The sequence below is a fragment of the Lepidochelys kempii genome, chromosome 1 (genome assembly GCF_965140265.1).
Source record: "Lepidochelys kempii isolate rLepKem1 chromosome 1, rLepKem1.hap2, whole genome shotgun sequence".
Classification (NCBI taxonomy): Eukaryota; Metazoa; Chordata; order Testudines; family Cheloniidae; genus Lepidochelys; species Lepidochelys kempii.
Window position 1 is genome coordinate 164,852,445 of NC_133256.1, and position 13,422 is coordinate 164,865,866.

The following is a 13,422-nucleotide window of genomic DNA, read 5'->3' on the forward strand; positions in this document are numbered from 1 at the left end:
TGATTTCACTCCTGCATGCCTGACCAATATTTTTATACTCTTCCCTGGTCATGTCCAATCTTCTACTTCTTGTAAGCTTCTTTTTTGTGTTTAAGATCAGCAAGGATTTCCCTGTGAAGCCAAGCTGGTCGCCTGCCATATTTACTGTTCTTTCTACACATCGGGATGGTTTGTCCTTGTAACCTCAATAAGGATTGTTTAAAAAACGGCCAGCTCTCCTGGACTCCTTTCCCCCTCATGTTATTCTCCCAGGGGATCCTGCCCATCAGTTCCCTGATGGAATCAAAGTCTGCTTTTCTGAAGTCCAGGGTATTCTGGTATTCTGCTGCTCTCCTTTATTCCTTGTGTCAGGATCCTGAACTCGACCATCTCATGGTCACTGCCTCCCAGGTTCCCATCCACTTTTGCTTCCCCTACTAATTCTTCCCGGTTTGTGAGCAGCAGATCAAGAAGAGCTCTGCCCCTAGTTGGTTCCTCCAGACTTGCACCAAGAAATTGACCCCTACACTTTCCAAAAACTTCCTGGATTGCCTGTGCACTGCGGTATTGCTCTCCCAGCAGATATCAGGGTGATTGAAGTCTCCCATGAGAACCAGGGCCTGCGATCTAGTAACTTCCATTAGTTGCTGGAAGAAAGCCTTGCCCACCTTATCCGCCTGGTGATTGCAACATGCTTCTCTACCAAAGGGCAGCTCTCATTCTAGTGTCCTTGAGCAGCAGGTTGGGGGCCAGTTCAGCACATAGCTCCATGAAGGTTACTTTACGCATCCTAAAGTTCTGTACCCACTGGTCGTCATCCCACACGTGTATGACAATGCTATCCCACCAATCAGTGCTTGTTTCCCTAGCCCAAAAACGACCCGGTCTATCGTATGCAGCTGCTCTGTGAATGCCAAAAGCACTAATAAGTTGCTCCTGTTCTTATCATATTTGGGTGTCTGTGATTCATCCTCTGCCAGTAACTTTGTGAGTAACTCTGCTGCCATGCACGATGTCCACATGACAGTTAACAAGGCATAGGAGAGAAGTGTGGGATCCATCCTCTCTCACTGCAGATGCTGGTGTGCAGTACTGACTGATGGAAAAACAGCATGAAAGGAAAGCCAGAACGGTGCGAAAAGAAGCCAGAAACCATTGGAGGGCTGGGACACAAAGCGGTACAGGGCGGGACATTTTGCACATCCCAGGATGCGCTGCACTCCGTTTCTGCCTTCCCACAACACTTAGCAACAGATGGTGCCACCAGGTACTGTGGGATACATACCCACAGTGCATTGCTCACGTTGTCGACAATGGTGCCCTGAACGTGGACACGATCTGTCAACAGAGAGAGCAAATGTAGACTCACTTTCGCAACTTTGCTTTTGTAGTTTTTTGTGTGTCAACATTAGTTCCATCGACAAAACTTACCAGTGTAGAGAAGCCCTTAGATTCTTCCTACCTTTTTCACACAAAATTCACCTTCCACCCTTGGAGACTGACTTCCTCCCTGAAGGCTGCTTCTGAGCACAGCTGAGAAGCAAATGTAATGGAAAGAGCTAGGAGCCTTGTATCTGAAGGTGGCAGGGTTGGGAAAGATGCTGCTGTAACAGGATTACTGCTGTCTGTCCAGTGCTGTTAATATTTGACAAGAGACAAATTACCTGGGTGAAACAACATCCCTCCTAAAAAACTTCATCACAATCCCACACACTGCTCCTTCCCAAATCCTTCAATCATTCCAGCCTACACTAGCTCTCCTTCAGCAATGCCTTCCCCTTCTCCAGCACTACATGAAGCCTCTTCACAATAGCTCCCATAGCTGCCAGTTGATAGTGGCAGAAGGTGGGGTGGGCTGCAGCCTCTGCTAGCAGCATTATATTACATGCGGGAATGTCTTGCTGGCTAATCTGGCCGGATGGGGGTCAAGTCCCTCTGGCCATGCTCTGGCTATTTAGCTGGGTGATAGGGCCCTTTCGGCTCTTGAAGTGGGCAGAGCTCCCCTAGTTCAGGTGGGGCACAGTCTCCTTAGGCTGGCTGAGGAGGAAGGAGGCCCGTGCTCTATCCCAGTAGCAACTCTTCAGCCCGCAGAAACCAGCCCAGAGGGAGGCAGGCCGGCTACCGCGCCCACAGCTTTCCCACTGGCTGCGCTCGGGGTTTCAATTGCCAAGCCACACAGAAGAGATGCAGACCCCCCCCCCCCCGGTGGCAGACGTGAGGGTGGGAAAGGTAAGGCCTGCCGCCCCAGCCAGCCCCCGGCGCTGCGCCCACACGGGGTGGGACTCGGGAGAGCCACCGCCAGCGCCCCGAGCAGACTGGAAGCACGTGCGGGCGGCGAGCAGCAGCCCTGGCCGGGCAATCCGTGCTGGGCACCCCCTGCAGCCTCCCCGCGCCCCGCACTGCCGAGACTGGCCGCTCCCAGCCTGCGCCCGAGCCGCCCCCGCTGCCAGGGGGCGCGCTGTTACTCCCGCCCCCACACCACGCGCCGGAGCCGGGAAAGGGCGGGGCTCTTCTCCGTCCCCGCCCTTCGGAGACAGGAAAAGGGGGCGGGGCTTTCCTGGCGGGGCTTCCTCTTTGTCCCCTCCCTTCGCGGGAGGGGGGGGCTTTGCCCGGGGCAGGGCTCCGCGCGTGCGCGTCGCTTCCGCTTCCGGCGCTGGGAGCGAGCGGGCGGTTTGAAGGCGGGGGATGGCGGGCGCGCAGTACGTGCCGCCGGGCGCGGGGCTGAACGCGTCCCTGTCGCTGCTGGAGGCGGAGAGCAGCCAGGGGCCGGCGGCGGCGGGGGGCCTGGAGGAGCCGGAGGAGCTGCCCATGGTGTTCCTGTGCGCCGGCTGCAAGCGGCCTGTGGGGGACACGCTGGGCTGGGTGGCCAACGACGAGGAGACCGGCTGCGTCCTGCTGCGCAGTGAGTCCCCCGGAGCGTGCCCGGCTCCGACCCCTGCCCCGCCGCTGCCCGAGCCCGAGCCTGTTCCCGCGGCCGGTGGCCGTTAGTGACGGTTGGTCCCCGTCTGTCTGTTGCAGGCGCCTCCCCCAACGTCTCGGTGGAGAAGGAGCAGAAACTCTCCAGCCGGCCCGGCGAGTGCGGATGGTGAGTGACCGCGGGGCGGGCTCCGGCAGCCGGGGGCGCCCAGGGAGACGGGCACCCCCGAGTCAGGGCTGGGGTACGCCCGGAGCAGCCCCGCCTGATCCCTCGGGCGGGTCAGCCTGCACGGGCGCCGCTTAAGCCGGCGCCAAGCGGAACCCCCCGCCCCGCCCCGGGGTCCGCTGAGGGCTGGTTTCGAAACCGCCGGTAAAGGTGCGGCGTTGGCCTCGCTGCTGAAGAGACTCTCCCAATCCGAAGGGTTTGTGGCTCGGTGACTTCAAAATTGCCCGCTGCAAAGCATCTTAACCCGGGAACAAAAGTGGAAAAAATTTTGTTCAGTTAGTTCATAATCAAAAAGAAAAGGAGTACTTGTGGCACCTTAGAGACTAACCAATTTATTTGAGCATAAGCTTTCGTGAGCTACAGCTCACTTCATCAGATGTTTACCGTGGAAACTGCAGCAGACTTTATATACACACAGAAATCATGAAACAATACCTCCTCCCACCCCACTGCCACAAGTACTCCTTTTCTTTTTGCGAATACAGACTAACACGGCTGTTCCTCTGAAACCTTTCATAATCAAAAAGGCCCAAAAAATCTCAGTTGATTAACAGGCAAACTCGCCTGTAAAAACCCACATAGGGCAAGTGCAAAGGATCTTGCCGAATATGACATGAAACGTAGATACAGCTTGGGAGGGAGGCAGGGAGTTAGGAATAACCTAAACCAGACCACCCGTTTGGAAGTCTCTTATCTAGGATAGTCTAATGTGCTCTGCTATAGAGATGAGGAATGTTCCTTGCTAAAATCATGGTTAGGGTTCAAAGGTTGTATATTTGGAATACGAATGAAACAAAGATATATATGAATCTAGTCTAAGACTGGGAGTGAATGAATTAGAATCAATTTAAATGTTTTCTAAAGAAGTGGTTACATATTTGCTTACAGTATGATTGAAACTTTGTTCTGCTCTGGCTGTTCAATGACCCTTGGGAACATCTACAGATGCACCCCAAAACATCTTGACTACAAGCGAGACTTATTTTGCTTCAATGTTGACTCTATTGAAAGGTAAGGATGAGACCTAAAGGTCCAAGTTGTCAGATAAATATGCTAATTGGTTTTTGCCTTTTAGACTGAGACAAATAGTTTGGGATCATTACTAACACTTTTAGCAATCAGATAACTGTGCAAAACTTGTGTTAGGGTGAGGATGGGGGTGGGTATTTGGAGAAGGTTATGGATTACTTCTCTAAATTCCTTTTGTTCAAGTGCAGTGTTTTCTGTTAATGTCTCCTATATCACAGCACTTAAGTTGTGAAAACATTCCATGTACAGTATAATATTGCATAAGACCTGATATTTACATATCTTGGATGTTCTTTTATATAATACAACTCACAAGTGCATAAAATTACACTAGGTACCCAACACAAAAGCCAGAAGGTACCTCTACTTCCAATCTCATTCCAGAGACACTGCACATAGATACCACAGTGATTGGTCACTAAGTGCGAATGGATTCAGATCGATCTTAAGTAAAATTTGTTCCATTTAACCTCAAGGACAAAGTGAGCAGGATGACAATGTGGTGGTGAAATGTAGGTGTGCTGATGCATTGGCCTTATGCTTAAAGCCAGAAGTTCAGGTGCTGACATAGCTACAATATTTGAAACATGTTTTTCATTGTGATAAATAGTTGATTTAAAACATTCTTCAGTATCTAAATCCTGGATTAAGTTGTTTAACAGTGTGGACTGATTTTAAATCTCTCTTAATCTTGTTTTGCATTTGTACTTTTAATTCTTTTCCTAAGGCACGGTTCATTCTCATTGGTTGCTAACCATTGAAACAGGTTGATTTGCAACTAAATGTAGCCTTTATGCTAAATTTTGTGCATTTTGCTAACTAGGAGAATACGCTATCTATATGTTTAACCAGTTATAGCTGAATATAAATTTATTTGAGAGTTCATTTTTTACTTGTGATATAAGCATTATTTCTGTGGAAATTCAGTTAAGATGCACAAAATAGATTTTTTGAATTCTTTTAGTTAAATAAAACTACCTTAAATGTGCTGGATACGTAAGAAATTTTTATTAAGAGTTTTGCATTTACAACTAACCTAGTAAACAAAGGAAGTACTAGCTTTAGTTAGTGAATTGAATTGATTTGTTCTGGTCACCATGTTCTTCATGAGTTTAGAACCAGCAGTTCTTCTTTGAGTGCTTATACGTGTCCATTCCCACATAGGTGTGTGTGTTTTCCCCGAGCACTGTTGCTGGAAATTTTCCCCCAGCAGTATCCATCGAGTTGGGTCTAGACCACTCTGTTGCTGCGCACACATGATGCTGGTATAAAGGGCCCTGCCAACCCCATTTCCCTTCTGTTCCTTCTTACTGCCTGTGACGGTTGGCTGGAATCCTTCATTGCTCTTAGGCAATTTTCTCTTATTGGTTTTTCGTGCCTCTTTTAGTGTAAATAGTTATAGTTTTAGATAGCTCGGATGCGTCCGCACTTAACTTGCAGGATTGTCTGCCTTGCTAGTGTCGGGGCATCCCAGGTTTTAAGCCCTGCACTTAGAGCTGTCTCAAGTGCCTGTGGGCAGTTCATAGGAAAGACCGCTGCCAAATCTGCAAACGCTTCAGTCCGTAGACCAAGAAGGACCAAGTGGCCCAACTGAAGGTCCTCATAGATGCAGCCTTAAAGACTGGCTTCGGAGCTGCGCTTGGACCCAGCACCAAGCACCTCAGCTTCAGTGTGGAACATTTCTCCATTGACCTGGGACTCTTGGCACCTATTGCCCTCCCCCTGTGCCTAAGAAGAAATACCGCAAGCACCAAGAGAAGACCAGGTCTCCGGTGTCAAAATCGAAGGGAGGCAGGGAGAGAGCAAGATCCGCTCTGGACTGCTTGTCTCCCCTGGCACCACAGCATCAGGTGTTGGCAAGTCCGATGCTGCTCTGACACTTACAAAGGAGCAATGTCAGAGTAGACAACATACTAGCCAGTTTGCGGTGCCGTCAACTCCTGAGGCGTTCACAGCAGTCAGGGACCATCTCACCCTACTGGTACTGGGATCCCCGGAGGATCAAGACTCTGTACCACCAGTTCCACAAAGAGGCAGGGAGCCACCCCCTGAATCTCACCTGGTGCTGTGACCACTGTCTAGGCAGAAGCCCCTGTTATCAGCCACAAGATTGCCTCCTCTACTGTCTCTGGCTTCAAGCAGCACGACATTGCTCTGGTCTCCATACTACAGCTCAGAGCCTTGGTCAGGCTTGAAGGTCAGATCCTATTCCCCTCTGTGACATAGTTGACGTTGCGGCTCTCTGGGCTTTTAGTACTATACTATGGTCCCATGTTCCACAGTACCACCAGGAGCATGGCCATAGGGCCATGACGATACAGTGGCCCTTTTGGAACCCTTGAGGATTTTCCTTCCTCATGGCACCCCCTCAAGGCACTCATACTCCATTGTTTCGGAGGTGAGAGCACCCCCAGCATTGTGCAGGGAGACTCCGGTACCGAGCCTTGGGAGGAAGCCCACTGGGCCTTGGCGGACACTGAGGAAACTACGGAGGCTATGCAGTCGTCCTGCACCTCTCCAGACAAGGCATTAGTGACACCAGGGGCCTCCCATCCACAAGACAACAAATCCTCGTACTCCTTGTGAAAGCGGGTAGCCTCCAACTTGAGTGTCCAAGTAGAGGTGGTCAAGGTGGTTGCGCATAGAAACCTGGACATCTTATCACCAGTGGGACCCTCTAGGATGGCCCTACCTCTACATGATGCCATCATGAAATTGATCAAGGCACTGTGGCAAACCCCTGTCTCTCTGCCTCTGACAGCGAAGTGCACAGAGCACAAGTATTTTGCACTGGACAAGAGGTCTGAATTCCCTTTTTTCTCATCCTCACTGGGATCCCTGGTGGTTGTGGCTGCCAATAAGAAGGACCACCAGGGAAAGACTGCTCCTATGCCTAAAGCAAGGGGTCCAAAGAAACTGGACTTGTTTGAATGGAAAGCATATTCCACAGGGTGTCTTCAACTTTGCATAGCGAACCAGCAAGCCTTGCTGGGTTACTACGATTTTAATATGTGGGAGTCCATGATTAAACTCAAGGACCTTCTCTCACAGGACTCCATGCAGGAGTTTTCCTCCCTTGTCAAGGAAGGGAAAACTGGCTCGTGCCTTTCTGCATGCTGCTGATTCTGCAGCCAGATCAATGGCTACTGTGGTGACAATGCAGAGCAGTTTGTGGTTGCAGTCCTCAGGGCTACCTGAAAAGGTGAAAGAAATGATTCAGGACCTCCCATTTGAGGGAACATCAGTCTTTTTGGAGCAAATGGATCACAGGCTGCATGGCCTCAAGGACTCAAAAGCAACCTTGAAATCCTTGGGACTTTACGTGCCACAGGGTCGAGAAAGCAGTACAGGCTACAAGACAGGCTGCTACTTCTGTCAGCCTCCTACACAGGGCCAACGTAGGAGGAAAAATATGGTGTTTAGACTCAGACCTCCTCCCCTGTCTTTGTCAGCAGGCCTCACTCAACCTGGACCCAGGCACTCGGGATCTCTTTTGAGGAGATGTTCCAGGTTGGCACTGCTATCCCCCCTGCATCGGATCCAGCTACCCCCCCTTATTTTCCAACCGCCTTTCCTACTTCTCGGATGCCTGGACTGAGCTCACGTTGGACCGCTGGGTCCTTAACAATAGAACTGGGTTACACCATCCAATTTCTATCTTCCCCTCCATTCCGTCCCTCTTCAGGGACTCTTCTCATGAGCATCTGTTGCAACAGGAAGTCCAGTCCCTCCTTTGCATGGGAGCCCTAGCAGAGGTTCAGGTTCACATGAGAAGGAAGGGGTCTTACTCCATTACTTCCTAATCCCAAATCCACAGGTGGGCTCAGACACATTTTAGACTAGTACCTCAAGAACTTAATGTTCTGCATGGTCTCCTTGGCCTCCATCATCCCCTCGCTGGATCCAGGGGACTGGTATGCCGTCCTCGATCTAAAGAACAGTTACTTCCACATTTCAATCTTCCACTGCCACAGATGCTTCCTAAGTTTTGTAGCGAATCAAGCCTATTACCAGTTCCCGTGCTCCCATTAGGCCTGTTGGCTAATGAGTCTTCACCAAATGTGTGGCAGTGGTAGCAGCTTTTAAAAAAAAAAGGGGGGGGGGGATTCAACGTCTTTCTGTATCTCTACAACCGGTTAATCAAGGCCTGCTCCAGAGATCCCATCCTGCCTGGGGCTTGAGCCTCATCCTATCAAAGCTCACTGGGCCCCTGTTTGAACTATTAGCATCATGCTCATTGTTACACCTTTCCTGGAAAGTGGCCTTCCTGGTGGCCATCACTTTGGCCAGAAGAGTTGTGGAGATCTGGGCCCTCATACTGGAGTCCCCATACACATTCATTGTTAAGGACAAGGTACAGCTGTGGCCACACCAGTTGTTCCTTCCAAAAGTTGCTTGACTACAGTGGAAATGTGAGACAATCGCTGGTATTCTACCCTAAACTGCATGCAAATAGAGAAGAACAGCGTCTCTACTCGCTGGACGCCTGGAGGGTCTTAGCTTTCTATGTGTAAAGGAGCAAGCCGTTCCGCATGTCTTCTCAACTATTCATAATGATAGCAGAAAGAAAGAAAGGTCTCTCCATCCCTGCACAGAGACTTTCTTCGTGGATTACCTTGTGTATCCAGGAATTTTACAAGCTCACAGACATCCCGCCCCCGGCTATCCTTATAGCTCACTCTACAAGATCCCAAGCTGCCTCCATGGCTTTCCTAGTGCAAGTTCTGATTTAGGTCATCTGCACGGCAGCGACCTGGTCGTCCAGTCATGCAGTAACGATGCACTATGCCATTATTCAACAGGCTACAGAGGATGCTGGCTTTGGCCAGGCAGTTCTGCAGTCAGCCTGTCCTTAAACTCCAAATCCGCCTCCTGTATAACTGCTTTTGAGTCACCTATGTGGGAATGGACATGTGCAAGCATGCAAAGAAGAAAAAACAGTTACTTAACTTTCCGTTAGTTGTTTTTCAAGATGTTGCACATGCCCATTGCAAGACCCATCCTCTGTCCCCTCTTTGGAGGCGGTCATCAAGAAGAACCTGAAAGGGAGCGAGGTAGGCAGTGCCCTTTATACCAGTGCCCTATGCATGCAGTACCAGAGGGCACTAGAGCTGACCTGATACCAGTAGGGGAGAAATTTCAAGCAACTGTACTCAGGGTGCGCATGTACCTACATGGGAATGACACGTGCAACGCATCTCGAAGAACAGCAGTTACAGAAAGGTTAGTAACCATTTTCTCATTCTCTTATACCTAGTTTTTTATTCATAGGTTGGAAGAGGAAACAGTGTCCTTGTGTTTTTTGTTGTTTTTTTTTCAACTCCCAACTAGTTTCTTAACTTTGAACGAGTCCGTCATTGAACTGAATTAGATTGATAAACTGAAATGAAGAAAATGTTCTCTGCACCTGCAGAAGAGGCTACAGCTGTTAAAGGTGGTTTAGCACTTCAGCAGACTGTTCCAATATAAAGAACAGGAGTACTTGTGGCACCAATTTGTTAGTCTCTCTAAGGTGCCACAAGAACTCCTGTTCTTTTTGCGGATACAGACTAATACGGCTGCTACTCTGAAACCTGTTCCAATATACTTATCCAGTGACTTCCACTAGTTCAGTGGTTTGAAATTCTTTAAAACTTCACAGCTTACTATTACTTTAATAGATCATAGTAAGTTGAGGCCTTAACATAAGTTAAGGCAGGGAGGGAGGGAGAGATAGCTCAGTGGTTTGAGCATTGCCCTGCTAAACCCAGGGTTGTGAGTTCAATCCTTGAAGGGGCCATTTAGGGGCAAAAATTGGGGATTGGCCCTGCTTTGAGCAGGGGGTTGGACTAGATGACTCTTCCAACCATGATATTCTATGATTTTAAGTAGTCATAATTAAACATTTTAAATTTTTTAGTTAAAATAAACCAGTATATGACTTAATTCTGTTTTTATTTTAAAAAATCAATATTTTACTCTGTGATTAATAGCATGAGTTTTTTTGATCAGTGCAGCACTTCACTCTGTCACTGTCATAGAGAGCTACTTTTATTGCTAAATGGTCCTTTAAGTTGGCTTCCTTGTTTTGCATTATGACTGACAATCATGTGAACTGTAACTCTACTATATTAGTTACATCCTAGGATCGTCAGAAAAACAAGCTGTAACTGATGATGAACCTTTAACTCTTGAAAGTCGAGCTGGCTTAGAAGAGGCAATAGAAAGGGTAAGATTTCATTTTAAGTAATTCAGGGTTAACTACAATTGAGGAAGATTTACAGCCAAATCAATAATAATCCCACTTAATCACCTATGAGTTCAGCCAGAGTGATCTTAATTTTTATGCATATTATCATGTTTCATTTTTAGACAGTTAATTATAGCCTATTGTGTGTATGTAGTTCAGAATTTCCCTCTAGATACAGTTTTTACAAACAAACTTTTCACTGATGCATTTTTGGATTTCTGACCAGCTTGGTTTGAAGCCATAGAGTAAAATAATTGTACTTGAAATATTTTTCCAGTGTTATACAACAGAGACACAAAATATTTTTAACTATGGAAATGCCTTCTTTTGAGCCTGTAGTCTGGGCTCCTATCATTCCATAATCTTGCAGCCAGGACAGTATTGAAGAGAACACATGAACAAAACTTCTGAGAGAAGCTAAACTTGTGTTACAAAAGATGAACACAGTGAAACTTTCAGCCAAGTGTCAGATAACTCTAGGATAGTTGTGGTGGCTACATTGCTATAGTAGTTGTCAGAAGTAACTGAAGCTCCAAACATTATGTATCCTCTTACTTTTAGAGAGGATGGTGAGTAAAGATTGAAAACAGAAATGTAATGGATCTCCTGTGGTCAATACTAGTTATGTAGCTATCATTGAGCTAGCATTGTGGTGTTGATTTGTTTTGTCTTGTAAATTCATATTTCTGGGAAACTATTTTTTCCAATTTATTTAACAGGCAGAAACTATACTGAAAGCACTGGAGGCAAGACTGTCTGTAGTTGAATCAAGTTTTGCATTACGTCATAACAGCTGAAAGAAACTTCATGTATGTAGCTTATTAGTGGGAACACTTCATGGAAAGCTTGCTTTTATAATCTCCAGAATCTGTTGGAGTGCTGCAAAAGCCTTCCAGTGAATAGCGCAAAAACTGCATCACTGACTTGTGGGATGATGTATGTGAAATTGAAATATTCCCTTCTGCTGACATCCATGCTACCTTTATGTATGGGGTTTTTTTCCTGTCTCCCGGCCCATGCTCTGGGCAACTTCTACCTAAAAGGGTAGTTAAATAGATTCTCCTGAAGCAGACTAGTGCTGTTTGGATTTCAGCTAGCATGACTCGTATCATGGTATAATTTGGGTAGGACTTTTGCCAGTATCTGAGAGAGTCATCCAGAATTATCTGGTGAACTGACATCTATTCAATTTTCTAAAACTAAAGTAACAAGCTAACCCTGAACTTTCTTAAATGATGATTGAGTTGTTCATCATTTTGTTTTATTTTTACAGCCTTCCCTTGACCTGTGCTGCTAGGCATTGAGCAGTAGGATTTAAATGTAGCAGGTTCTGCATTCTAGCCTTGGGCTGGCCAGAATTTATTAACTTTCTTTACTGGAGACTTTAAAAACAAAACAACTTTGCATAGAACATCTTGGGGGAAAAATGCAGTTATTGTGGAGCTTAAAAAAATATTGTGAATAGCCCTTCAACCTTGTTTGAGATGAAGAACAAGTTTAAAATGTATGCTTAAATATAAGCTAAACTCAGTACATATAGTTAAGTGCTCTAGTCTGAGTGTTAACTGGTTCTGATATCAGTTTTGTAATTGATTTTTATTTAAAGGGTTGTGTTCTAATATCTTGCAAAACTTAGAATTAGTTTATAAATTTGTTTATGAAACAGATACTTGGACAATCAATGTAAAATGTTTAAAGTCTTGTAAATACATTTCTAATAAAAATAAAGAAACTAGATCAATGATTTGCTGGCTTTCTTACTTCAAGACTAGATGCACTTTCTGTCCCTTGAAACTTTGTGCAAATTGTCAAACTACAACATTTTTGTTTCCAGTATAACCTAAGCTGTGGTAGTTAACACAGATTTGTCAGCAGGCAGCGACACACTCTATTCATAACCAATCAGTGAAAGCAAATCATGCTGTTTATCTCTCTCTTTCTGTTTCTCTTTCAAATAAACGAACACCATTTTATCTGCAAAAGGCTCTCTGATAAATTGAATATATAGATTATAATTAGGCTATAACTAATTTGTGGCTGCATTGTGTAATGTACAACTCAAATTAACTGCTTCACTGAAATTATTTCCTAGTAGGAATTGCTGTACAACTTCTCCAAACTCTAGTGAAATTTATTTTCCTTCAGCATTAGCCATGTAAGATTTTTTTCTTCTGATCACAACAGTTTTATTTTTCCCGTACCCTTTTAAATACTCTTCTTGAGTTATCAACTGTCATGGCCCCATAGTGATTATTTTTGTCCCTCCTCAGTGTTATTTTACTGAAGTTGAACTTTGTGTCTTGTGATCAGATAATCTTTTAGATGCTGCTTCAACTGCTTTTCTGTTTGTTACACTGTTGGAGGGCATGTGCCCAATGCACTCTGGATTCTTTAGGCCAGCGTGGCCTGAGTGTCTTTTTCCATCCTACCTGATGGCATAAAAAGCTGGGCCACCCCAACTGCCCCTCAGTTCCTTCTCACTGCCAGTGGTTATGAGTCAGAACTTGCAGTGTATGAGTGTTTCTCTCTGGTCTATTCATTGTATTCTAAATAGTTTTAAACCTAAATACCTAACGTTAATGATTAACTAACTGCTAGCTTTTGATATTTCAAGTGTTTGCTTTCTACTTTTAAGAAGAAGACTTTTTCTCTTTGCCTGTGAGACTTCACAAATCTCTAGACTTCAAAAATTGCCCTTCATGCAAGGCAGCAATGCCTCTTAATGATGGACATACCAGCTGCTTGTGAGGGGGGCTACACACTTTTTAGCTTCTGTAGGCTGAGTTTATTATACACCAGGGGCTCCTTGCATTCCTCAATTCCACCCCACAAATGCCCTGTGTACCACCCTCCGGTTGTCCTCCTGCCAAGGGTTCTGTGTACTTATTCCCCATATAACGGGGACCAGCATTTTCTCCCTTCTGCCCTCCCCACAATTTTTTATGTGGGAGATTAATATGGTGACACCCTCACAAACTTAATTATTGAGAGGATGAGCAGAGGTGAGATGGAGTATTGTTATGCTGGAAGGCATTAATGAGTG

General features: G+C 46.2%; 1 protein-coding gene across 1 annotated transcript; it reads left to right on the forward strand.

Moving 5' to 3' along the window:
- Positions 1-2,568: 2,568 nt before the first annotated feature.
- Positions 2,569-12,132, forward strand: MIS18A (MIS18 kinetochore protein A). Its single transcript, XM_073362324.1, has 5 exons — positions 2,569-2,881; positions 2,998-3,064; positions 4,010-4,132; positions 10,265-10,358; positions 11,099-12,132. The coding sequence occupies exons 1-5, from the start codon at positions 2,665-2,667 to the stop codon at positions 11,174-11,176; spliced, it is 579 nt and encodes a 192-aa protein (XP_073218425.1). The 5' UTR covers positions 2,569-2,664; the 3' UTR covers positions 11,177-12,132.
- The last annotated feature ends 1,290 nt before the right edge of the window (positions 12,133-13,422 follow it).

What these genes read in the sequence shown, in the direction of transcription:
- MIS18A (XM_073362324.1), top strand. Translation starts at nt 2,665, where the DNA reads ATGGCGGGCGCGCAGTACGTGCCGCCGGGCGCGGGGCTGAACGCGTCC. An exon ending in CGGCTGCGTCCTGCTGCGCA is followed by an intron (nt 2,882 to 2,997) that starts GTGAGTCCCCCG and finishes TGTCTGTTGCAG; the next exon opens with GCGCCTCCCCCAACGTCTCG. An exon ending in CGGCCCGGCGAGTGCGGATG is followed by an intron (nt 3,065 to 4,009) that starts GTGAGTGACCGC and finishes ATTTGCTTACAG; the next exon opens with TATGATTGAAACTTTGTTCT.